This window comes from Anser brachyrhynchus, assembly GCF_964034855.1.
Source record: "Anser brachyrhynchus genome assembly, chromosome: 4".
NCBI lineage: Eukaryota > Metazoa > Chordata > Aves > Anseriformes > Anatidae > Anser > Anser brachyrhynchus.
This window is the reverse complement of record NC_137698.1, coordinates 47,683,304-47,706,476: the sequence shown is the minus strand read 5'-3', so window position 1 is coordinate 47,706,476 and position 23,173 is coordinate 47,683,304. Positions and strand designations below refer to the sequence as shown.

Here is a 23,173-nt window from a genome sequence, read left to right as displayed (position 1 = left end):
GGTGTGGAACAGGGGGCAGCCGCGGTGCTCCAGCCCGGCCGAGGACGGACCCGCGGACAAGCGAAGGGGCTGCAGCAGGCAGGAGGGCCGCGTGCCGGCACCCGGGAGCCGATCGGTGAGCGAGGGCTGCAGGATCCCTGCAGCAGCTCAGCCGCCCACCCGTGAGACACGCCAGGCCCTCTCTCCGGCCCAGAGCCCCCTCAGCACCGAGGCCCGGGCGGGCACTGCTCCTTCCCCGCCCGCCCCCGCCGCACCTCCTGGCCACCCGTGACGGGCAACGAGCACGGCGGGCGGCGGCGTTTCCACCCACCTCGGCTCTGCAGAGGCATCGGGCTGAGCCTGCCAGGTGAGAGCAGCCCCGCGAGGAGGCCGGGGGGGTGCTGGCAGAGGCACCGGCTCAGGGCTGGCTGTGGTTTGCGAGCAGCGCAGCCTGGGCACCCAGCGCTGGCTTGGGCTGAATCCGCCGAGTGGTCTGCGTCCTCCTCTCCAGGTAGGGTGAGCCTCCCCGCTCCCCAGCCCTGTCTCGGCCAGTGGTGGACCCACGGAGGATGTGAGATGCGTTGTAGGAAATGAACAGGGGATGCTCTCTTTTTGTCTCTTCGCTTACAGGTGAAGACTGCTCAAACCTTTGAGGTGCAATGTTTTGAGTTTTCTGTTAAATTACTTACTACCGTGCTGAATTAATTACCTGTCTGGCCTTTCTTGAGTCCTGTTGTATATGTAGCCTCGAGAGTTTCCTATACCAGCAGCCAATAAAGGGCACTGTGTGGAAACAGTAACATCTCAATGTTTGCTGCATTGTGCACTGCCTATTAATTTTGCACATGCGATGGGAGAAGTTCCTGTGTTTTCACTCTAGTTCATTTGTTACATTATAAACTTTAACCTCCAAGTCATCAGCTCTTTATTTGGTAAACCTGTTGTGCTGCTGCATTCAGTCTTCTTACTGTGTTTCTCTGTGCCTTAGGCATTCACCCTATCCTTTTTCAAAGGTCATTTTTTAAGTCTGTGATGGCCTTTTTGAAATGTGGTGAATGCTACTGCATGTAGTATGGGAGGCTGTTGTGTGTGATAGCAATATTTCCAGTAATCTTCATTTTTACCTATGTATCAAAACAGTTTAGTTTTATTGCGTGCTGAGATAGGATTTTTGGTTGAGCCATAGGCATTAACATACAGGTCCCTCTTGAGAGATAAATTGATTTGCTACCTTGATGTGCAAGTTGCTTAAATTCTCTTCTGCAGTACTGATTTATGTGTGATGAATTTTATTAAAAGCATACTGCTGTCATCAAGCCAAAGCACCATGCAGCAAGACTTCTATAAAACTTAGTAAAATACTATATTGATAAGGCAAAGATTGGAATTCAAGGGAAAAAATCTTGTTTCACCTGAGACAGGTGTCTCCTGTGCTGTGGTGTTCTGCCTCTGCTACAGCAAGGTACAATTTAACAGGCTTCATCAGGAACCTGAGCAGGCTTTTTTTGAAAAACCTCTGTGTGGTGCTAAGGCCTGGGCAATACAGCCCTAAACTCATCCCTTCTCTTCCAGAGGAGGTCTCTGTAGGCTCAAACTACACCAAGCTGTGACCTGGCACTGTTGTGGTCCACACGTGGGATCTGTAAACAGGCATTGCTCCAAGATTGCTTCTGGCGTACAGTGGGTTAGTGACTGTTGAATACTGGACCACTAAAAGCAGTGTGCTAGTTCCCCCCCCCCCCCGTATGCATGGATTGAATACGCTCGGACCTGAGCAGCAGATATTGCTTCCTTGCTTCTTTTAAAACAATAAAAGATACGCCAAAGCTTGTGTCCAGGGAAGAAGGTAGGTCACTTTGCAAACCTGCTGAATGCTGCTGATTGCAACAAGGGCTGGGAGAGCAAGTGTTCCAACAGGAATCCAAGCTCTTTTTTCCTGGTCACTTTTCCTGAGTAGGTGACAGAGAGGAACAGTTTTCCACGAAAGTAGTAGAAAGCAGTAGCTGCTGTGACACTAACAAGCCTGAGCCAGCTTTTAATGTGTAAGAGCTACAGAACCAATGCCAGCTGCCTGCTCTTGGTGGGAGTACATCAGGTCAAACTGTGTTCAGCCCTCAATTTGTTATCAAAGGACAGTAAAGTTGTTGAAACTGTTGGAGTGGGTCCTGTATGAGGAAGGACTGATTAAGCTAGAACCCTTCTTTCTGGGAAAGAATTCAGACACACATTAAGGCAGAAAGGTAGGACAAAAGTTTGCAAAATAGCATAGAAAAGGTTAGGAGAGAGAATTTTTTCTGAAACTGGCTCCTCCTAACTTTGATTTGTACCTGGTTTTGTGCTGGAAAGACAAATAGGAGGAAGTTCTTCAGGCAAGCAACAGACCTATGCAATTCCTTGCCACAGTTTCTGCAGATTTGAGGTTTACAGGGGTTAGAGGGAAGACAGGACAAGTACAAGGAACAGAGATCCACTGAGGATTAAAAAATGCCTGTTGGCCTCAGTAATCTGAAATTTGGAACACCATTTCAATCAAGTAGGCTCTACAATTGTCCTGTTGATACCCTTTCATGGCGATCTCCTTATGGCCACAGTTGGAGACAGTTTATGAGCCTGCCAGATCCTTGTTTCCTGGTCAGTATGCCTGTTTTTTAAAAAAGTGTTATTTGCCCATATCTTTACTAAATCACACATTCTTTCTGCCAGACAGATGTATACCCACTCATTGAGTTTGTATGATCAATAGCTATTCCTCAATGGGAAAATGAAAGAACCTTTCTTTTTTCCATTTAGCATATTCCTTGATTCAACAATAGAACATGAACTTTTCTTCTTGATTGTTTTGCTTTTCTTGATTTTTTTTTCTTTATTAGGCTGATAGGAGCTTATATATTTCTTCAACAAACAGTGACAGCCACTTTTGCTTTGTATCTACCAACCCACCACCTCTTCTTTGCCCTGTACTTCTCTGGCTTTCAGGACTGGGAAGGATGAAAGCCCTCAGCTACAATGTTTACTGCAGTCTACCTCAAATTTAGCTGCCAGATAAATAATTACCTGCCCTTTAACAAAAATATTTTACTTCTGTCTGTGTAACTAAGTAATATTGCAAATGTGTTTTTGCACCTAGGTCTCTGGACAAAATGGGGAACTTGTCAATGAAACCCAAGCACCTGAGACAGCCAGATAGACATGTAGCAAACCTCTCTATTGGTTGTGCTGGCAACTATAAGTTTCTGAAGGACCCAGGTCTAGGCATCCATGTGACTGGGCAAGCTGATGCTCTTTGCAGCAGGGTGGTTGAACTGGAAAAGGAGCTGAAAAGAAAAGATGAAGAGTTGCAAGAGGGTCAAAGTCTCGTTGCTGAGCTTCAGGAGCAGCTGGCTATGCAGACTAAGGTCATAGCAGAACTCACCAAGGAACTTCAGAGCAAGTGTATACAGCTGAACAAGCTGCAGGATGTTATTAGTACTCAAGGAGAACACTCTCTTCAGCCTTCTCCATTTAGAGCAACTCCAAAGAATCAAGTCTCTGCTGACAGGAGGAAAGGAGCTAAGGAAGGTGTATCTGCAGAGCCAACAACACAGCTATATGATTTGAGCAAGCAAGCTAGGTTTTCCTTCGAAAAATCAAGAGTCCAAAAGGATTTCAGGTAAGCTTATTGCAGAGTGGTTGTATGTTTGTGTTACAGGAATATAGCTGCAATCCCAATGATATTGTCTTTGTGAAAAATTACAATTTCAGTACCCAGCTTTTTTTTTTTTGCATAGGTTTTGTCACTATGGTAGTTAGATGCTGGCTGGATTTCCATTTAGCTTTCAACCAAGAATCATCTGCAGCCCCCTAACTTCAGATCAAGTGGTGGGTGGCATCTTCGCTTTTAGCCCCTTCAGTATTTGTCTTTACTGTCAGCTAAGCAGAACCCAAGTCTCAGGTCCAGGTTTGCCTACTGCTTAAAGTTTAAGCTATTCTCTGGAGTACTGATGGGCAGAAGGCTGGATGTCTTCACATAGGGGCAGATTCTTAGTCCTGCCTTATGGATAGCTTAGGAAGGAGCAGGTGGCCTCAGTTCAAGTGCAGCATAGACATCAGTTCACAGCTGTGTACTAGCTTTGTCAGCCTGGTGTCAACTCACTCGTGCAAAATATACACAATTTTTTTTACAGCATAATTAACCTGTTAGTAGCTTCCTCCTCCTCCCCCAGTTTCAGTCCTTGTTAAGGAACCCATTTTAACTTTTTCTGCTTTGAACCATTAAACTTCTAGCCTCTACAGAAGACAGAAGGAGCTGCAGTTGCAGCTCGCCTTGTGGACAATTTTCAGACTAGTATTCCTACCCATACTGCAGACCCTCTTTTACCTTACAGTTTAGGCCTATCCTGATTATCTGATTTAATATCATGATAGCCAGAAAATATGTGGACTGCAGCCAGCAACCAAAGTATCTCCTCTTTGTGGGGAGCTTTAGTATTTTGAGGAGTTCATGGCGCATTTGAACCTGTACTGCAGTAGAACTAGGAGTTATCAGGCTCAATGTAGTTGTCATCCATCCTGTGTTGTATCCTCAAAGCTATCTTTTGAACCTGAAAGGCTGCCTGAATTACCCTAAGGAGCTGAAAGCTTCAGCAAGCAGTGTTTTTCTGTGTATGGGAACTAAGGGAACTGTAATTACAACTTGTGATAAAATGTTATTACCTGTCTTCTCCTTGGCATAACCCTTGTGCTGAAGTCCACCAGATTGTTTTCTAGGGTGCTTTCAGAAGTAGAATTGTAATAATACTGCAGAGTGAAGCACAGGACAGGATGATCTACCAAGTGCAGCACAGACTTGACCATTCAGTACAAAAGCAAATATTGCAGCTTATGCAGTCTAAATGTAATGCTGATCATACAATAGATAAGAGCCAGGAATTTTCTGTCTTGATTCAGTGGCCGAGCAGTTCTAACACTGCCATTTTTCTTGAATGCCATCTTCATTTTCTTGTCTTCCTAAACAATGGCATGAAATGGAAAGGATAAAGCAGAACCGCTCTTTTCATTTTCCCTCCCTCTAATCTTTAACAATCTGGTTCAAAATAGTTATGGTAAGGCTCCCATAGATCCATAACAATTTAGAATACACCATTCCTGTATTGATTTGATCTTGACTTTAGTGGAAACAACTTTTTTAGTATTCACCCCAAAAGCACTAAGAACAGACCACCCTACTCTCCTCCCCACCATTTCCAGCTTTTATATTATTCTTTTCACCTTATTTCCTTCTGTTCAATGCTATCCATGTTTCCTTTATTTACACTTCATTTTTTATTTTAATGGCCATCACGGAAGATGAGAATTCAACTTTCATTTGTCTGCTAATTACTGTCCTGAGTATAAGTAATTTTATAGTGAAGTTGAACTCATCATTTGTTTCATTACACACTGCTAGTAAGTGCATCAACTCTGCCAGAGTAATTAGCATGAGAGAACTAGCTATGTGTTCTATACAAAAAAAAAAATTGCTCCCTAAGCTGAACTGAGAAAAAGTAATAAATAAATAAATAAATTTGGAAATGCAACCAAAACTTCAGCTTTAACATTAAATATTAATGGAAAATTTGTTGTAGCAGACTCAAGAGCTCACGTGAACTTATTTCTTGGCAGGATTATGAATGAAGAAAAGCATATCATAGAATCTTAGAGTATCTTTATTAAATCAGAAGAGCTAGAATTAGGAAAAATGATTTCTAGGGTATCCTAAGTATTCGATAGATCATGCCAGAGATTAAATTACCTTTTCTTACATTATTAAACTCAAATTCAACTTCATATTTTACCCATTGTTCTTAAATTACCAAGTAATCTTCCATAATTAACCATTTTCTAGATCTATTTTTGGTAGGACATAAAATGGCAATATATCTATGTTTTACTTGTAGATCTAGGGACATAGTCCAATAGTTACTAAGACAATTAAAAAGCTGATTATGGACTCTTAATAGCATTACAGCAATAAAACTTACATTTTTTAAGTGGTGCTTTGTAGTAGGGATTTTTTTTTTTTTAAGTCTAAGAAGTAATGTAAAAGCATGTCAGAATAGTTCTGGTTTTATATACACTTAGAACTGTCTCCAAGAGTTCATGTCTTTCTGGCTGAGGTTCTGAAACTTTAGTCTGCATTATGGGCAGAATTCTGTTATGCAGTCGAAGTGACTTTGTTCAAATGTCTTGGGATTTGAAAGACTAGAAACACCAAGAACTGGTGCCTTGAATTAATATAAGTGCAGTACACTATCAAAACCTCATTTCCTGTGGAATAACGCTCAAAGGGCATACCCAAAATATTTTATTCATTTGCAAGTTGGCATATTTTTTTTTCTGTTGCAGTCAGTATTTGTTGGATTTATGTCTTTTGGACAGCTTTTAGACTCAGACAGAATGTTTAGTACCTTTATCAAAAAGCTATTTTATAAACTCACATACATGATATGCACCAAGGGAACAAATTAGATTTTACCCAATGAATCAAGTAATGGGTGAAGACTTCGCTCAGACTTCTGGGAAGAGGTCTATCTTTTGATGCAATAGTGGCCAAGCTATCTTTTGATCTTCCAAATGCTTCAGAAGCATACAGAAGTGAGGAAAGTACCAGAAGTGCTAGAGGCATAGTAGTGCTGTGTCCACCACCTAGGTAAGCCTGTGATACACTTGCACTTGTTGAAGTCATCCCCTTGCAATTGAGATAAAATGCCTAGAGGTTCAAGCATTTGGTTTTCTTACACAGGTCGTAAATACTTCAGGCAGGTCTAATTCAAACAGTTGGCATTCATGAAAGGACAAAGTCTAACCTTGACTGTCTACGGAGTTCTGTCCATCGTGTTTAAAAAAAAAAAAAATGTTTCTTTATCCTAGCAGTGGCTATAGGAGCTTTTAGAGTTGTTAATGTAAGCAGCTGCTTCCCCTTTACAGAGTAAGGATTTAATGGAGCCCTGGGGGGAGAATAAAAACCTATCTCACACTTAACAGTTATGTCTCCTGCCAGTCAATACCAACAGAAATCCAAGATCTCTCATCACTAGGACAAAGTTAGATTGAGAGAAATCAGCGCTCCCTGAACTATGTCATACCCTTAACCTGTGGGATGACAGGTATCTCCTCGGGGAGGAAATTAACTACTGTTCACAGAAAGATGTTTTTGAACTGTCAAATGGTATTTATGGGGGTGTGACTGTTTTGAAAAGGGCCGCATGGAACATTGGTAAAATTGCTAACAGCAGGGAAGGGAACCAAGCCTGTACAGAAGCGCTACAGCAAAGCTCAAGCAGTGTAGTAAAGGAAAGTCCTGCTAGTGGTGGGACCCAGAAATACCTCAGGAACACCAGAACAGTTGTATGGAGCTGTGCATCCCCTTTTTAGCCTCTAGAAAGAACAGTGCAGTAACTGGTACAAATATAATATCAAGTGTCACCTGTCCTTTCAGGACAAGTAATTATTTCCAGCAGATCTTAAAGCTAAGGTAGGTGTAGGGGAAGCAGAGAAAAACAAAACAATATGTACTGTGCTGGATGCCTATGAAATGAGCAAGCAACTGATTGAAGAGCCTGAGGCATGATTATGATACTTCTAGGTCCTTTGCTTAGTAGCCCACTGCACTTCCTGAAACAGCAGCATCAGAAGATTCAGTATTTCTGCAAGCTTTAGTGCTTGCTCTTAAGTATCAGTTTATAAGCCATTACTGTATTTTATTGCAGTATAATGTGCATGATGCAGGCCAGGATAAATTAAATAAGCAAGGTCATTTTCAGCAGAAAATCAAGTTAGAGACTATATTCTAATAATGCTGTTGCTTTCAGAAGAAGCTAAATTATTATCTCTATTTCTAAACACAGTCTTAACCATTACTGCTTGATTTTATTTTCTTGCCTCTTGTCATTACCATTACTGATTTTCAGACATTATATGCCTAGTAACATGTTAAATCTACTTTTGTTCATTCCTGATTTCCCTCAGGAAACTTTCCCACATTACCTGCGTTTGATGAAAGCTTTGCCTTGTTTTACAAATAGAAGCAAGAGGAAACCTTAGATGCTCCAGAAAGCTGTGAAGGTGTTAATTTTGTTAGGCAGTTTGCCTACACCAGCATAATAGGAACAAGGGGACTTGAAAGCAGAATGTAACTTTCACTGCAGCAGTAAGAAAAATCACTCAGCAATTCCTTAAAAGATTTATCAATGCAGCGTTTGTTTAAATGCATTCACTTCTGGCATGCATTCAAAACACTACAAGGCTTTTTACAGGAAGCCTTTGACCTAGAGCATGTGTCAGTCAATCAGACTTCACAGGCTGCCCAATGTGTATATAGAGCCAGCTTTATCTCAGTTGATCGCTCATTGTTAGTCAGTTCAGCCAGCTTTGATTTTTCCACATTCTCTCCTTCTTAAAATCCAGCCACTGAGATCTTCTATCAGCTGGAAAAATACACTGATCTTGTCTTTGCAACATCCTTTTCTATATCAACATTTCCCACTCCAGGAGATAGTGCAGAGACAGCATTGCAGGGAGCAGTAAGGACATGGCTGGTCCCCAGGGAAGAGCAAGCCAGGAGCCACAGAAGACCACACAGCACCCTCACTGACCATCCCACAAGGGACAGACAGGTTAGGCAGAACAGGGTGGCGATGGCAGCATCCAGCATAAATCCCATCCAAGAAGCAATCAGTCCAACTGCAAGCTCTCTCCAGGAAACATAAGCAAAGTACTTACAGTGTGGTGCCAAAATCCCTCTAAAAGAAAAAATCAATCCCTATAACATAGCTCAAATAAAACCAGACTTCCCAGGCCTGAGCGTAAATAGAGTATGCAGGCCAATGGAGCAGTGGGTGCGTGGATGGGGGTCCCAGGTGAGGGTGGTCAGGGTGGTGATGGCCTGTTACTGCCAGCAGTGGGGTCCTCACAGGCTGCTCCTTGAACTCCGGTGTGCCTACTTTACATGCCTTTTGTCTGACTTTTGTGAATACCCCAAAGCTTTTCCAAAGACATTTCAATGAAACCACCCTGTATAGTTGTACTTTGCAAAGGGCATGCTTAGGGAAGACTTCTCCCCTGTCTGCTCCTTCTTAAGGAGACAGGGCCAGTTTGTCATCCCAAATGGGCAGACCACTACCACACTTTTACACAGATAGGAGCATTTATGCTGGTTTTTGTCATCCACGCAGAGGAAGTGGATACAGCAGAGGTAGGCAGAGTTTTGTGTGTAGGAAGATAGAGGACAAAGAGCAGTGCGGAAGGGAGCTGCATTAATCCCAGCCCTCATCCCTGCCCACCCCTTACACCCTCTATCCTGGGCTTATTGTGCAAATGTGGGGACAGTGTTCAGCAGGTACTCTGCAAGCTGACCTTTCCATGGTGTCCCACTCATAACTTAGTTTAGTAGCTATGAAAAGGGAATGCCATAGGATCAATGGCCTTTTGCAGGTTCAGGGCAAGTTCTCTGTAGTCAGTTGTTTAACCACAATCATTTACAGCTTGCTTCATTTTTCCCACCACCAATGTCTTTTAACATGTTCCTAAGAACCAGCAGTGCCTGTTAATCATGCTTTGGCATACTTTTTTTCCTTGCTGCTTACCTCACTACAAAGGAGAAACTCTTCATACCATCAGTGTTGAATTTAACTCTGTTACTATCTTCGGTGTTTTGTTTCTGCTGGCTATTAAGAACAAAATACACTGGAATGTTAGAAAAGTGGACCTGATTTTATAACAGGTTGCCATTCCTGTACAGGCAGAGGTATGTGAAGACATACCTTTCACATTTCATTCCTTCACATAAGCAAGGCTGTATATTTTAGTCATGCATTGCAGAAAGAACACGGTGAGAAACAGTGCGAAACATCTGGGGAGCGTGCCTTCTACTTGGAGCCTTTTCACATCTAACATGATGCTTTCTTTGTTGGGATTATGCAGGAGGAGAGAGGCCATGGTGTGGCACTGCTTCTGGGATGCATGTTAGTTGCAAGGATTGTAATATGCATAATTGATACTGGTCATGTTTTCAGTGTTAGAAATTAGACGAAGCATGTTGAGAGGAATGAATGCCTGGTGAATAATATATCCCAGCAGTGCTTGATCTTTGACACTTTGCTTTTTGATCGAAACCAGTGAGAAGAAGCTCATCACAGACGCCCTGAATAAAAATCAGTTCTTGAAGAGACTGGAGCCTCAGCAGATCCGAGATATGGTGGAATGTATGTATGAAAGGACTTTCCAGCAGGGGAGTTATGTCACCAGACAGGGAGAGCCAGGCAATCACATTTTTGTGCTCAAAGGTGAGTACTGCTTGCTTGTACAATGCGTAAGTGCTAAAACCAGGAAAATAATTTATAAGTCTTTGCAAGAGACAGGAATGTTGATATCTGCATTCCTAAATGACTCATGCTGGCCCCACTGAGGGCAATGCAAGTTTTATCTGTGATTTCTGTGAAACACTGAAACAACAAAAAGTACCCTAGAAACTTGAACCTTGATTTAATGCTATTTCCTAGTAAAATAAATTGGAGTGTTTCTTTCAGCTCTGAAACTTAGAGGCCAGGAGAGGCTGGTTTGTACCTGCATTTCAAGGCACTGTTTGCATCCTTGCTGCTCCCATTTCTGTGCTTGAGGGAGTGGTGAAGCCAGAAATGCATTGATTTACTTTCCCTCCTTTCTGTGGAACAGAGCTCAGATTTAATGCATATTATCCTGATGATTTTTGACAGAGGGCAGACTGGAAGTCTTTCAGCAGAATAAACTCCTCTCCTCAATACCTGTGTGGACAGCATTTGGTGAACTAGCCATTTTATACAACTGCACACGGACAGCTTCTGTGAAAGGTATACAAAGTGTATTATAACAACATGGTGTGGACTATTGTGAGGTTCCTGTTATATCCAGTTTATCTTTGAAATTGTCATTTAATAGATGTCAAAATCCTAATTCAAGAGGTAATAGAGTATGTAGGAATTACTGTTGTACTTTTTTGTTTCCAAATCATTAAGTTATTGAGTCTCACCAAGATCCCTTTACATGTTGCATTTGTGACTGGCATTAAGAAGAAGGTTGAGTTTGATTGTGAAGAAGATAAGGAATTGCTAGGTGAGACATCCTGCTTCTCCATGGAAAATACTGGCTCTTGCTTAGTGTTTACTGTCTGACCAGGATAGAGGTCAGTGCTGCTGGGATACAAATATCCATCTTCCTTTATTAGACTGGGTATTAATTCATTAAATATCCCTAGATTCCTTTTCTAGCCTGCCATATTATTCTGTGACAGACCAGTAAGTGACCACATAGGGTTTTCATTCCTCATCCCCATTTTTCCAGTCTCCACCATTCTGTGAAAATAACTTGTGTTTGGAGGCTTGTTTCTGGCCTCGTCTCAACTGAGGAACCTTGAACCACCAGTAAGTATGAAGAGTTCATGTTTACTTAAAAGGGAGCAAATGGAATAAAACAGAAGTTGTTTGCTTTAAAAGCTTCTGGTCTTTCTTCCTGCACCCAGTTTAAGTACTTAATCATTGCTGGCTATGTAGATGGAGTAAGCTCCTGTAATCTTTTTTTTTTTTTTTGTGGCTGCCTGATAAATAGAACAGCATCACTAATGTGATTAGTTTTTGTACTAGCATTTGAATATGTTCCCTATTTTTCTTTTTTGCATGCTGTATAGTATTAGCATTGTAAAGTGATGTTTCAGCATAGTAAGATGTCATGCTGTTTTGGATCTTTATTAGTGTGAATTGTTTTTGAGGTAGGACAAGGTCTCTCCAACTGTTGACAAGAAAGGATATTTGTATACTTAAAATCCCTCCAGAAACCCACACCTCCCCACTAGCTTTCCTGTGTTTCCTTGTGGTGAAGGAAGAACGCTGCAATGCCCAAACCGAGCACAACTAGCAAATATGTAGGCGAAAACTCTGATGTGGATGCTGGATCTAGTCAACCCCCTTACCTGCAATGTTTGAAAAATGACAAGCGAAGGAGTTTAGCCAGACAGCATTTTAATGACCATGGTTACCCAGCAGCATCTTTATATGCATTAGCTGTATTTGAAACTGAGAACAAGATTTACTGCTGTGTTTCTTTCTAGATTCCTCTTTCTGTCTCATCTTTGAAATTGCAGGTTTTTGTTTGTTTGTTTTCTAGCTATGTCATTGGTTTATTTAGTTAAGGTACAAGATACAGGAGATGGAAAGCTTTCATACTTTCCATATTTTCTTCATGGAAAGTAAACTGAAAGATATTGTTTAGGAGAAAACCAAAACCAAAACAAAACCTTCGGTCTCCCTTCCAGCATCCAGAAATATTTTTTGAGCTCTTTTAATATATGTCAGTTAAGAGTGTATGTGTACATCAGGATTAAGTACAGTGACTGACAACTGACCTGTGCATCTTTTTAAACCTAGCATTTTTCTTTCCTGTAAAAATGGCTTTATGTTTCTGATAAATAGTTAAACTGGGGAAATAAGTTGTTCTTTTTTTTTTTTTTTTTCTGTAGCTTTCTGTAGCATTTATCCCAGAGAAAAGTTTTATTCCTTCAACTTACAGAAGGAAAACTACTGAGTACAATGTAGCATCTTGAGAGAGAGAAATAGAGAGAGATTAAATTAAATAGAATCACCATATTTTGCTGAAAGAAATAAAAAGTGCAGTGTATTCCGTTGTGTCAGTGACTGCACACAGAGGCCACTTAGTGGTTTGCATCTTTGATGCTGGGTCTTGTGGACATTTGCTGCATTAATATTTTTATTACCTTCCTAAATATAATCAGTAAACTGTAAGATTTGTTTTGATTGCTCTTCTTTCCCTTAGAAAATGGTTAAATTAGAGGAAAAAATGTGTGAAGATCATAGGATTAAATGAAATTACGTGAATTTCTTGACCTCTGTTATTCCTATCTTCTTGCATATCTCACAAACGTTTGCATGTAATCAATCTGAATTAGAGATGGATCTGAGCCATAGTATTCAACATTTATATCATACATTTATGTCACACACACTTCAGCCAACTCTTCTTCTTTCAAGTCATCTGTTTTACAAATTACATTGGAGTTTTCAAGTGCAAAGTCTATCCGTGATTAGGAATAGATTTTCATGAGCATTCAGCCCTGATTATGCCCATAGCAAATGGCTAGTTTTTCAGGGTTACTCACTCCATGGGGCTGCTTTGAAAGTGCACACTGAAGGAGCCATTTGGAAATCTAAGCCTTATTTTAGTGAGGGTTACTTATGTGGGAGCTGGATTCTTTTAAAAGTCTGATTGCAATAGGTGTTGCAGGTTTAAAAATTTGTCCTTGGGCAATTTGAAAAGGCTAGTCTATTTTGTACCATGGCCTGATACTGTAATATCTGCCACCAGATCATAATGAAACATTGTTGATTTGTTTGGTTTTATTTTGTTTTCTTAAAGCAATCACCAATGTAAAAACATGGGCATTGGACAGAGAAGTGTTTCAAAACATCATGAGAGTGACAGCACAGACAAGGCAAGAACAGTACAGAAGCTTTCTTAGAAGGTAAACCTAATGCATTTGTGTTTTCTAAGTACTGGTCTGAGCTACTTGGTAAGGTGCACAATAGTATTGTGCTTGTCTGTCTTACAAAGGGACAGAAAAAGAGGTGCATTAAGGAATGCAAAGGGCCTTAATAACCTGAATATTTATCTCTTTCAAATTTTTAGGATTCACATAATTATTTTGTTTATTTTGACTGTCTTTATCTATTGCATTAGGAAACAGCAGTATCTGCTTGATGAAATGCATGCTTTTAAGTAATGGAACAAATGTATAGGCAGGTTACATGGCTAGAAGTTAAAACAATGTTTTCAATGAAGACAGTTAATGAAATCGTCCTACTAGAAGTTCATTTGCTGTTGGAGTAGATTAAATAATATATTCTTCATCCCTTGGAGACTTGAATATGAGAACTACATATCTTTATTTATGAACTCGTTCCAATATAAATTACTAGGAAATCTGTAGAGAGGTAAAGGAGAATAATACTATCTCCTACGGGGAATACTGAGAGATGTGCAGTCTTTTTCCTTTAGAAGAAATTACGTTAGAGGTTCCAAATCATAATTAGCTGATTTCATATTTTCTTTTCCTTTAAAAAAGCATCGCCATTCTGATATGGTTTCAAACTGAAATCTCAAGCCTGGCCTTGCATGTCTTTTTGCATCCATTGCTTGTCTCCATCTTTGATTTCCATCAGTATTTCTTTGTTGAGCCCAGTAGCTAGAGAGCTCCACGATTTCCAAACTTTTACTAGTCAGAGTGCTACGGAGGAGAGGTTTTTCCATTCTTAGCAGCAAGTTCACTAAGTCATCACTGTAGCTGAATTCTCTTTTAATAGTTATAAAAGTAATAGTGAAGTTTCTAACTTTGTCTGATTTCGCAGTCTCTGCAGTGCTTTTGAAAATACATTACTGGAGTATTATAGTGTCTTGTTTTTGCAATGAGTGGATTCTGTATGACTTAATTTTGAATTTGGGCCATGTGCCTGCTAGAGCTTTTTCTACCTAACAAAGTACAAAGGTGATTTACAAACTAAGCAATATTTGCTACATTTCTATAATTGTGCAAGTTCTACTTACCTAAAAAGCAAGATGTGAGAGTGTTTCAACCTTTCAAATAAAGATTTAGTGCATGTTTTATATTATGTGTTTTGTATCACAACACCAGTTTAGCTAGTTATAAAGTGTGATTGTACAAATTCTATAATGAGAAGAAATCATGTAAAAAAAGTGGAAAAAGTGTTAGTCATAATTTTTTTTTTTTTTTGGCTTGGCATTTCTGTTTTCTGGTAGTGTGTCTCTCCTAAAAAACTTACCTGAAGATAAACTAACCAAGATCATGGACTGCCTGGAGGTGGTAAGATACTGTTAAGTTTTCCTGAACAGTATTCAGTAAACTTTAAAAATAATGAATAATAAGTAGGTTAAAAAAAAAAAAAGATTATCTTCTTTTAATATGACAGTATTTTTGAAGTGGTCAGAGTGGATTCCAAATAACAACATTTAGTGGCATATAACTAAGTTATATTTTTGGCATCTAAGAAGTCAAGCAACTAGTTAAGAGCATATTCTGTCTATCTTATATTAGGATTAAGCACATAGTTGCTGTCCAGTTCTCTGATTCGTTTTTGGTAATCATGCTTTACTGGCATACAATATGGATACGTAATATTTTCATTTGCCTTGGAATACATACACTGCAAAATGTAAGGGAAAAAAGACCTGTCTGTCTTAGGGATGCATCTGACAACAGCATTTGGAGGTAAAGTTTAGGTATATAGTCGTAGCTGTGATGTTTTCAAAGAGCAGTGGTAGCTATTGATATTATTTGTATTGGGAAATTCTTTAGGAACTCCAGTCTTGGAACAGTTCTACGAATAATTGGAGGAGAAGAAAAAATTAAGTGGATTTTTAACAAATCACTAAACTGAAAGTTATCATGGAAAAAGTTCTTGACTGAAAGTTAAAGAATAGGGCAGTGAAGGCGGGATTCCTTAGCAGAGACAGAAAAGCTGGTGTTTTGGTAGCTTGGAATAGATGATTTAGGCACTGCCGCTGAGGTGTCAAGCCCCAAATTACTTTGAAAATGGGACTTGGATTTGGAACTCTTTTAACAGCTTTTTATATTTTATCCTCATTTTTTCCCTGCTTTGTAGGGATGATACCAGTGCTAATATTTTTTGTTCCATAGTACTGCATTTAGATATGTTACAGATCAGCCACCAAGCTTTACACAGTGGAATGCTTGCATGTTATTATGGGACACAACCTATGCTGGAGTTAGGAAGTTAAACATCAATGGAACATTGAGACATATTGACAGCTCTGCAAATAATCTGATTTATCAAAGAAGCTAATGATATATCAGGCAACATTGTCTCTCTCTTTATCACCCAACAGGAGTACTATGACAAGGGAGATTATGTTATTCGGGAAGGAGAAGAAGGAAATACCTTCTTTATAATAGCAAAAGGAAAGGTAAGATGTAATAAAACAAACTTATAACAAATACAAACACTGGTATTTCAAAAGCTATCTTGAGGGGTGTGGTCTTCGGTAAAATGTGTTCAGTTGCTTTTATGTTCACAATGCTGTGATAAAAGCCTGGACTAGTATTGCAAAGATGGGAACCTTATTTCCTTTGGAAATGAAGCCATGTTGTACTGTTACAACGTAATTCAGGTATGTTCTGAAGCTTCTCAACTCTGTAGCAAAGATGTAATGTCATTTTTTTTTGTAAATGAGATTTGATCCTCTTTCTTCTGCACATTTCATTATCTGACAGGTTAAGTAGACCATTTTACAGTCCAAACACCAGTAGGAGCCATGTTTTACTTATTCGTTGTATTTATTTCATGATTTGGCAATCCAGGAAACTCATTTGAAACAGTAAAGCTCTACTTGAGGAACTAAAGAATATAATTTGCTTCTTCCAATATTTTAAACTATATTGGTGCTCAAATATGTGGTATGATAAAATATTTTTTAAAAAATGCACACAAATATAAAACTCCGATTATTTCATAAATTCTCAGGGATGATTTATTTGTAAAGGTACAAAATGTTAGTTAATATTTCTGCATGCTGTTTAACTGAGAAACCAAAAAGATAATATGATGTCTGCCCACTGTGGGAACCTGAAGTATTTTTCTTTTTTCATTGAAATTGGATTTATTTTGCTCTTATTTTGCTTTTAAAAGGTGTAATGAGAAAATGTTAGAGGATGAGAAATAATAAATAAGTTTGGTTTTGCCATTTCAGCAAAAATGTGGGAAGGGCTGCAGGATGTTTACTGGTTTTAATTTTTGAGAGAAAGTAGAAATTACATTTATCTGTTAAATACTGCAGCTTCACTGAGTTTTAAGCATTTATGAAATATACAGAAAGAAGGGGAAACCATGGGATGCTTTGACTCTTACCTTCCTAACTTTTTGTTCCTGTCCTTTCAAGGTGATAGTTACCCAGAGTACTGCAGATCACTCACAGCCTCAGCTGATCAAAAGTCTACATAAAGGAGATTACTTTGGAGAAAAGGCTCTCATTAGGTTAGTTCTCACTGTCTGGTGTATAGTATTTCAATGGATATGTCACTGTGTCAGATTGTACACTTCATGACTGTTTTGAATATAATCTTTGTTTTGATTGAAATGCCAGCAGGTCGAGGCAATGGCTGAATTTGTCTTAATATGTTTTTTGTTTTCAGAAAAGACTTTAAAACTTACACTGTCATTTACCTTTTTTTATCCTTGAAAAAAATAATAAATTGCTGGCCCTCTCTGCATTGTTGCTTTTTATTTCTAAAAAGCTGTGATGAAAAATTGTTGTTTCAGGCTCTCTATGACTCCTAGCATGGATAAGTTCAATTGTTAGGAATACAGAGAGTATGTGACCTATGAGCCAATAGCTTCTTCCTAGTAAATGTTTTCAGGCTTTCATGAGCTGTCAGAAGGTCTTGGTTTATTATTTCTGGGCTCCAGATAATTTTTACCCACACTGCTGCATTACGTGATGCCAGCCCTGTTTTGAAAGAGTACTTAAGTTCTGGCTTCTGGGGATCTCTTCCTGATAGAATTTTTGTAGTGGATTGTAGTGGCTAGTGAAGTTGCTGTGGTCACTCATTTAATTTTAAACCTGTGTTGGATAGCACTTGCAATAAATAAATTAAAAACTTCTAAGCTTTGGAGAACTTCTTTGTGCTCAGTATCTTGAGCATTCCCTTTCTTTAGTTTCTTTTCTCTGTGCTTTGTTGGCCTTTAGGAACTGCTCAGGGTATTGGGGGCACTCACGTCTCACAGGCTACATTAAGACTTTGAAAAGATCTTTCTTTTTAGTAACCAACTGTATGAGTAAATTCACATAGGACATAAATATTTTATAGTAAGCTTTCTTCATTCCCTCTCACAACTGAAAATATGACAAGTATGAATAATGCGCAATAAATTCCCAAATACATTTGGATGTAAAACAGCCACTGGGAAGTTGGGCCAAGAGAAGAAAACTGCACCTCTTTTTACAGTTCAAGATTGTTGTGTTGTTTCACATGTAGGCACTCACGTGTTTGATTGGGCAATAAGCAGTATTGTAACAATTTTCAGGCTGATGGAAAAGGAATTACTTCTTAAGAGGACGTTTACAGAAATGAAATTAAAATATTTGCATACAGGCTACTAAACAACAACAACGAAAGATTGAAGAACTTAGAAAATACTCAAATTGATAAATAAGTTTCTGGGCACCTTGGCATTCCTTTCTATGAATATTTATGTGGATGATTGAGTGGAAAATGTTTGGTGTGTGGAATGTTTTATCTCTGAGGATCAGTTCTGAAATGCATAGTTAATCTGTTTGAATGCTATTTACATCTCCACCTAATTTTCTGGGAGGTTTCTAAAGAGTCATGATTCAAACCCTATTGAAGTGGGAATACAAACTGTGCTAAACAATAGTAAGGACCTGTAAAATGCTAGAATTGTGTATTTGGTTCAGCAATATTAATACAAATACAACCTACAGAGGTCTTGCAGGAGTTTCACCTCTAGCAGCTGTTACCCTCTGTGAATAAGTACAGTGTGAGGTATTTCAAGGATTTTGATATGCTTCTGAATTCTTCTAATCTGTTTCAATTCTTAGTGATGACGTCAGATCAGCAAACGTTATTGCAGATGAATATGATGTGGAGTGCCTTGTTATAGATAGAGAGTAAGTATCATGCTATGCTTTAAGGAATGATGTGCATTCTTTTTAGGCAGAACAACAGTAAGAAGTAACTTCAGCATGAGCACAACCACAATGTTTTCTTAAGTGAGTACTGAACAAGTGGTTATACTTTTGGTATTCTGAGCTGTGGTCATGCTTTAGACATAGACCTAATGAAGAAAGGCTCACAGAAGGTGCACGGAGGGAGCAGAGAAGCTTAGGAGTAATTCAGTTATTCTTTTCTTTCTCTCCTCATGGTGGTGATGTTTGACATTTAAGTAATATTCTTTGGCTCAGGGGACAGCAAAATCCCTCACGTCCCTGTTTTGGGTATGTTCATTTGTCAAGGGGATCGTGCAGCCCAATTTGCTGGTTTTGTCCAGTAGAGGCCAATTGCAGACTTTCTAAAGTAGAAAAAATGGAACAGTTGGAGGATACAAGGAAGAAGATTCCCAGTGGAAAGCAAAACAGCAAACCCACATTTCTCAGGGCTAACTGCTTCAAGGATGCCTCCTTGGAACGTGGACAGCCACCCTCATTTTCCTTGCTGAATCCCCAAAAGGGTCCTGCTGAGGGCTAAGATTCTGGCCCAACCCAGGAATTGACGTCTTGGGCTGTGAATGCATTTTCTTCTTTAGTTCTTTAGCTTGTTTAAATGGGTTAGAAAGAAGCATGCCAGAAGCTGGTGGTACATCATTCCCACTGTGCTGTCACTCACCTGTGAAGAAGGAGAGGTGTTGTCAGTTGCTTTGGCACTGCATGCCCAGGGTTCAGTCCATTGGAGGGAAGGAGTGACAGCCTAGACTCACACTACGCTAGTTCTTGTGGTAGGGATAGTGGAACCACGCTTAATAATCGGTGTCTATGAGAGTCAAACTATGTCCAGCCTGCTCTGAATTATTTCAACATAACAGGAAATGATCTGAGATCAGGTGCTCTGTCCCCCTACCCTTTGGCAAACCAAATTTGGTACTTCAGTGGGTTAGCACCTCATCAGATCTCTTAAAATTTTTACCATCTAAATAATAGGGTCAAGTTCTGCCTGGGCCATGGCTTAGGGGCAATGTAAAGTCCTGATACAGCAACACAGATTTTGGTTTCTTTCTCTTTCCATAGTATGTACAGTAGTTCATACTGTTTCATTGGGTTTTTAGGACATTTAATCAAACCGTTGGAACTTATGAGGAGCTCCAAAAATACCTTGAAGGCTATGTGGCTAACCTGGCCCGGGCTGATGAAAAGCGACATGCAAAGTAAGTCAGATCATTTGTTCTTCTTCGTATCTTCTTCAGTAGATAATCACAAAAATAACCAATAGATATGTCAGTAAAATCATGGATGGTAGTTGATGGAGACAGGCCTTTGGGAACGATAGGAATCACTACACTAAAACTGTGTAAGTATGCTTATTGAGTCCAAGGAGTTTTCTTTTCTGAAAATTAGAGTACATAGAATCTCAGTATATTGACTTCCAACCAAGAACTAACTCTATCCAAAGAAAACTGAACACAGAAAAGTGAAAGTGTTTTCAAATGATGGACTTACCTTTTGCTTTCTGATGGTAAGTTGACTGGTAAAACCACTAAAGGTCAACCTCAATCCCCAAAGGAGTTAATAAAGCTGTATTACTGTACAAAAGATAAATTGCCATTTCCAATAGAAATAGGCAGACATAGAAGAAGCAGTCTATTTTTGATGTTTCAGCCAAGCAGTAGTGTGGTTAAAGGGTTTGCTTCTAATGGTGGACCACACCTATTTTTTCTGTGCCTCTGATTTCAGCCTAAGCACTGCTGGAATAATAGCAGAGTATGTTTTTCTCCTGTGTAAAAATATAGCTGCACTTCTGTTTCTGCTAATTCTGCTTGAACTGTTACACAGTCCTAGAGAAATTTCTTCTCCAAATTGAGAAGAAATTTTGCCTCTCCTCTCCTCTCTTTTTATAGGAGTATTAGGGTACTGTGATACACGTTGCTGGCAAGGAAAGCGTTAACCTATGTTAATTGTCTTAATGCAGAAGAAGATCCTTCTGTGGACAGTCGACCAAAGAGGTGACCTTGGAGATGATACAGCTGCAGGAGAAAGTAGCCCAGTTCTCTTCTTCCCCATTCCAGAATTTAGAAGTTGTCACAACTCTCGGTGTTGGTGGGTTCGGAAGGGTTGAGCTTGTAAGAGTTTGTTTTAAACATATTCAAGTAGTTCTCTGTCTTAAATAATTGATTTAGGTGCTGAAAGATGTGGAGGATTTTAACATTTATTCTGCATGATGTGATTCCCAGAGATAATTCTATATAAGGCTTGTTAAACGGTGTTTTCAGGACTTAGATGTTCAAAAAACCAAATCCACTCTTGTGTGCTTTCATCTCTTGTTGTTAAAAGTATCTTCCTCATCACTATACGTATATTCATCAGTTTGCGTGTGTGACATTTACTGATGTGCCTACCTGCATCGTGTCCCCTGAATTGCAGGTCCTTTCCCCAGATTCTGCCTGAAGTTATCTCCAGGGTCATGACATAGCCTTTGTTGTTGGAATTGCTTTGTTATGCCCAACAGCTACAGGAAACAGTGTGATCTGATTCTGAGCTGTGTTCATTTTGAATTTTCCCGCAATTTGTAATGGCTCTTTTGGGTCATATTCTATAATATGAACAGCCACATTTCTGGGATGTGAAGAGCCTCATTAGACTTAAGTCTTAAAATTCCACTTTGCTCTGGCTGGGTACCAAATATCTGAAAAAAAGTGTGAACACTTCTTCTACAGGTTGCTGGAGTTAATGGTAAACAAAAGGTGATTCTAATGAACACATATAGTCTTTACAGTAGTTAGACAATCAGTTGTTTTATTCTGAATCAGACTTCACCAAACAAATTTCCACATTGGTCGACCGCCAGTTTGGGAATTCTACAACTTCACCTGGAAAATAAGCTAAAAATTAAATTCTCAGCTAGCCACAGAGCACTGATATCTGCTACTTTGATTTCCTGGAAACCCTGTTTTATCTTCCATTTTGGATAATATTTCATTGTAAACTTTCTTCATAAACTGCCTCTGCTTTTTTTTATTATTATTATTATTTGCATTATGCTAGTATTTAGAGATCTCAAACTGAAATTAGGACCCACTGCAGTATAAACTAATCTTAAAATACAGTGCCTATCCAAACTGCTGCTGATTTCTGTACATAAAAAGGACAAAGATAGCATTCTCTTCATTTTACAAGTATGGACTGGGACCCTAAAAAGCTCTGATGCTTTACTTAAAATCATACAGAATAATTGTGCAGAAAATCTGGCATTTATCCCTCATTCTAGTCATCAATTTCAGTCCCGTGCTGTGTTGAAATGGACCGACACCAATATACCCATTGAGAACAAATGGGCAAAACTTCTTTACCTCATATGTACTTACCATTTTTATTCACAGGTTAAAGTGAAAAATGAGAACATCGCTTTTGCTATGAAGTGTATAAAGAAGAAACATGTGGTGGACACCAAACAGCAAGAGCATATCTATTCTGAAAAGAGAATTCTCGAACAGATATGTTCTCCATTCATTGTGAAGTAAGTTCACCATAGAGTTTCCTTAAAAGCTGACCCACTGAACAGCATTAGAATGAAGTTTCACATAAATGAGTTCTGGAGAAAAGACATTGTGGGTCTTGCAATTCATTTTGCTTGTCCTAAATAGCTGTTTTTGTGTCTCCACAGACTATACCGTACATTCAAGGATAGTAAGTATGTATACATGCTACTGGAGGCTTGCCTTGGAGGAGAATTGTGGAGCTTACTGAGAGACAGGTAACAGCAACAGAAGTGGAACCTTGTCCTTTGAAATCACCAGTCAGCTCCATACATCTGCTGAGTAGGTTCTCTGTTTAGCTTGACAGGTACAGATCTATTACGGAGGCTGTGAATGAGAAAGGGATCAGATTTTCAAAATTCATAGCCCTACAATACTTTGTATACAGCCCCCTTCTTCCCCACTCCTTTCTAAAGTTAGAGAATTTGTTGAGCAATCATCACTTCTTTGTATACGCAAGATGCTGAAAATAAATACATCCTGCTGGTTTCACAGAAGAGCCATACCATTTCAGTCTCACTCTATTAATTTCCCATTGGATATGAAAAAAGAGACTATTGGGGTATTCAAACATTCTTGGTGGTTGGTTTCTAAGCAGCAGGCATAAGCCAATGCTAGTATGTTTCTGTATTCATGGCTAGATTTGCAATGTGTGACTGCTTTTAGCAGAGCAGCACATCAGCAAGCGTATTACAAAATAAGAACTGGATAGCATAAACATTGTGCCAGAGGCCGTCTTTGAGCTGCCTGGAGGACGTAACCCCTGCAATTGTTTGTTCTTTAGGCTCAGCTTGTCTCCCATGGCCCCATCTATGTAGGTAGAGGAAGAACATGTCTCTAGTGGTTCTAATGCTGGTGTCTCTGAGCTTGCTGCTGCCCACCACCAAAGTTCACCA

General features: G+C 39.5%; 1 protein-coding gene across 3 annotated transcripts in view; it reads left to right on the top strand.

Annotated features, from left to right (window-relative positions):
- Positions 1-479: 479 nt before the first annotated feature.
- Positions 480-23,173, top strand: part of PRKG2 (protein kinase cGMP-dependent 2) — a 29,351-nt gene continuing 6,657 nt past the window's right edge. For 2 of the 3 annotated variants that reach the window (XM_080591467.1, XM_080591466.1), the window contains exons 1-13: positions 480-609; positions 3,107-3,628; positions 10,114-10,280; positions 10,710-10,823; positions 13,399-13,504; positions 14,797-14,860; positions 15,904-15,981; positions 16,954-17,048; positions 18,634-18,702; positions 19,854-19,952; positions 20,714-20,864; positions 22,122-22,258; positions 22,406-22,495. In XM_080591467.1, coding sequence (XP_080447593.1) covers positions 581-609; positions 3,107-3,628; positions 10,114-10,280; positions 10,710-10,823; positions 13,399-13,504; positions 14,797-14,860; positions 15,904-15,981; positions 16,954-17,048; positions 18,634-18,702; positions 19,854-19,952; positions 20,714-20,864; positions 22,122-22,258; positions 22,406-22,495 — 1,721 coding nt within the window. In that variant the 5' untranslated portion in view covers positions 480-580. Of the gene's footprint in view, positions 610-3,106; positions 3,629-10,113; positions 10,281-10,709; positions 10,824-13,398; positions 13,505-14,796; positions 14,861-15,903; positions 15,982-16,953; positions 17,049-18,633; positions 18,703-19,853; positions 19,953-20,713; positions 20,865-22,121; positions 22,259-22,405; positions 22,496-23,173 lie in introns of those variants that run through there. The other variant, XM_080591468.1, reaches the window with a different exon arrangement.